This window comes from Eleginops maclovinus, chromosome 13 (genome assembly GCF_036324505.1).
Source record: "Eleginops maclovinus isolate JMC-PN-2008 ecotype Puerto Natales chromosome 13, JC_Emac_rtc_rv5, whole genome shotgun sequence".
Taxonomy (NCBI): Eukaryota; Metazoa; Chordata; class Actinopteri; order Perciformes; family Eleginopidae; genus Eleginops; species Eleginops maclovinus.
Genome location: NC_086361.1, coordinates 8337129 through 8340337, shown reverse-complemented (window position 1 = coordinate 8340337; position 3209 = coordinate 8337129). Strand labels below are relative to the sequence as shown.

At 38.2% G+C, this 3209-nt stretch overlaps 1 gene segment (V, D, J or C); it reads left to right on the top strand.

The window, feature by feature from the left end:
* The first annotated feature begins 836 nt into the window (after window positions 1-836).
* LOC134875078 (Ig kappa-b4 chain C region-like) lies at window positions 837-2710 on the top strand. The segment is given in 2 exon segments: window positions 837-1073; window positions 2232-2710. Coding segments are annotated over 2 exon segments (465 nt in total).
* Window positions 2711-3209: the final 499 nt, after the last annotated feature.

Here is a 3209-nt window from a genome sequence, read left to right as displayed (position 1 = left end):
CCACTTCATTTCAGAGGGAAGGATGTTCACAGAGGAGAGGAGTTTGATTCTCTGGAATTTACCTGTCACTTGTAAAAGGATTTGAGTTCAATAGTCCCATTTTCTTGTAGATTATTTTATGAATAAGCTCTAATTCATAACCCAAAATGATCAAGGCCTCACAGGAAAACAAAATGGATTTTATGTAAATGATTCACATTTGGCAGTATAACATGTAGAGCTGTTATTAAACATTTATTGTTTCATTTAAGTTACAAATGACTTTGCTTGTGAATGTTTAGAAGTTTTAGAAATGTTTAAGCAGTTAATATATAACTTCCACTCTGTTTTTTATCCACACATAATTATTCATTTTTTGTTATACCAGACACAGTATAAACACACACAGGTGAGCACATGCATTTTAGAGAGGTCCAGAGTGGAGAGGCAGCCAGTCGGTGAGAGATCCAGTTGGGGGTTTGGTGCCTTGCTCAATTGAAACCTCGGCATCCAAGTCCAAGTCTGCCAGTCCACTCTATTTTTTCGTGTTCAAATAGGGACGTGAATTGCGACCCTTTGGTCCAAAGGCCAAGTCCCTACAGACTAAGCCACTGCTGCCCAGCTCACTTTTTTGCGGCATTGTTTTCAGTTTAATGACACGTTAATTTCCCAAATATTAGTTTAATCTCATATATTCACTATATCACTATCAACACCACTTTGCTCTCTTCCTCCACAACAATCTGAAATATTCTCTATAAAATGATGATTACTAACATTTGGTCCGACTGATTAGAGAGTTTTTCTTAAGAAATAACCTGATCATATGTACCCTATTCAAGATGAGTATTTTGCTTTAAATGAATAACAGTTTACAAAAAAACATGCAATACTTTTCCAAAGTTTGTGAATCTTTAAACATTTTAAGCAGTTATTATATAAACTGGGTAAACTGTGGATGTGTTTGGTGAGTTTGTTTGTGTCAAAGTCAGAGAGCCGTGTCTCTCTACAGGGAGAGGTTTTTGTACGGCGGCTCAATGACTTTGTATCACTGTGGTACACGTTCGGTGGAGGAACCAGACTGGATGTTGGAAGTAAGTCAAATATTAATTCATAAGAGCATTTTCTCTTTTGTTTTACTTATTATTTAACGTGCAAGGAGAATTAGTTGCTTCTCCTTGTAGTTTTATACATACTTTTCAAATATTTTGCACTAAGAACTTTACTGCAGCAAAAGAGATGTAAATGTTTTTATGAAGTTAAATATTAAACAGAGAATAAATCATTATCTCCTCCTTTAATATTGAAGTAGCATCTTGAGGGCTTTCAGGTTTATTTCAGTGGGTCAAAGTCAGAGAGCCGTGTCTCTCTACAGGGAGAGGTTTTTGTACGGCGGCTCAATGACTTTGTATCACTGTGGTTGACTTTTGGTGGAGGAACCAGACTGGATGTTGGAAGTAAGTTTCTGAACAAAAACTAAACATGATGTTGTTAAGAGACGCTTTAAATTCTGTGTTAGTATGTTTGAGAGATAGATTTATATTCTTTTAATTGTAATGTTTAGTTAGTATTAGTATTCATGTTGATATTTCTCTTCTTCATTGAGCATAAGTCGGAGCAGCTTTTCTTAAAATGTCTTTATACATTCCCAACATACTGTCATTTAAACAGCTTCAAATGTGAAATGATAAAACTGATCATTTTTTCCTAACTTTGTTTTAATTTTCTATCTCGGTTCTTCTGTTTTCAAATAAATGACAAATACATTTTTTAAATACAGTTGAACAGAGTAAAGATAACGATGGATATAAAAAATGTGTTGAATTCTTTCTGACATTATTTTAAAGTTTGTAAAACTGGGTAATGATTGAGATTCACATTAAGCACAATTGATTGATCCATTTCCTGTATTTGTTATTTATCCACTAAATCATTTAATAATGGTTTGTAGAGTTCAGGTTTTTGATGATTTGGCAAGAAATACTTGAAATGTCTCCTAATGTTGTACTTTATTTCCAGTGTAGTCTGACATATTTCAGGTCACTCTGTATGAAGTGTCTCTGTGCTGATTTGCATGAGAGACTTCTTAAAGGGAAGTGAAACAGTGTGAGTGAGAGACTGATGGAGCAGAACAAACATCTGACAGAAACTCCTTAAAGGAGAAACGCTCTCTCAGTGAAGGTGTCCGAGTGTCTGCTGGCTGATAGTCAGCTGTGTGCTCCCTGTCCTCTAATCTGATTGGTGTCTCCTAGGTGATGTGCGTCCCACCCTGACGGTGCTGCCCCCCTCCAGAGAAGAGCTGCAGCAGGGGAAGGCCACGCTCATGTGCCTGGCCAACAAGGGCTTCCCCTCAGACTGGAGTCTGGCCTGGAAGGTGGACGGCAGCAGCAGCAGCAGCAGCTGGGAGGAGAGCAGGAGCCCCGGGGTGCTGGAGAAGGACGGCCACTACAGCTGGAGCAGCACCCTGAGGCTCCCTGCAGACCAGTGGATGAAGGTGGGCTCTGTGACCTGTGAGGCCACCCAGGGCTCCCAGACTCCGCTCTCAGAGACACTGAGCAGAGACCAGTGTTCCCAGTCCTGAGCTGACTCACTGGGACTCTGCTGCTGCTCTCACTCTCATACTGCTGTCAGTCTGCTCTCTGTCTCTCTCAGGACATGTTTCAACATCAACCTGTGTCGATGGTTTCACCATTTTCAAACAATAAAGATGAATGTGTGTATTCTAAAAGTGGCATGCCTTCTGATTCCCTTCCTCTGAGATATTATAAATTAAAAGAACCTTATTCACATTAATTCACAAAAGTGACAACATCAACAAGTCCATACTTTCCATATTACTATTTTATGGTCCTAATGGTTTGGATATACTTCTGGATTCATTCTAGTTTTATCTTTGTTCATCAAAATTGGAAACAATAACCATAGTATGAACATAATGGTAAACCACAAAGCTCTCTCTTATCACTAATGTTTAAGTAACTACATGTGATGTTCAGGTGTTGTTAAACTTTACCTTGAATATATTCTGAACATCTAAATATTAATACATTCAGGATAAGAAATGATAAGCAGGATGTCATATGCATGATGTTAAATAACATGAATCTAAATTGAGATTCACCTTCAATATGATTTAATGGACACAGCTCAACTCCACCAAAGAAGTTGACACAGAGCAGAGGGTACCACAGTCTCTGTCTCTGCTGTCTGTTTGCACAATCAATAAATTA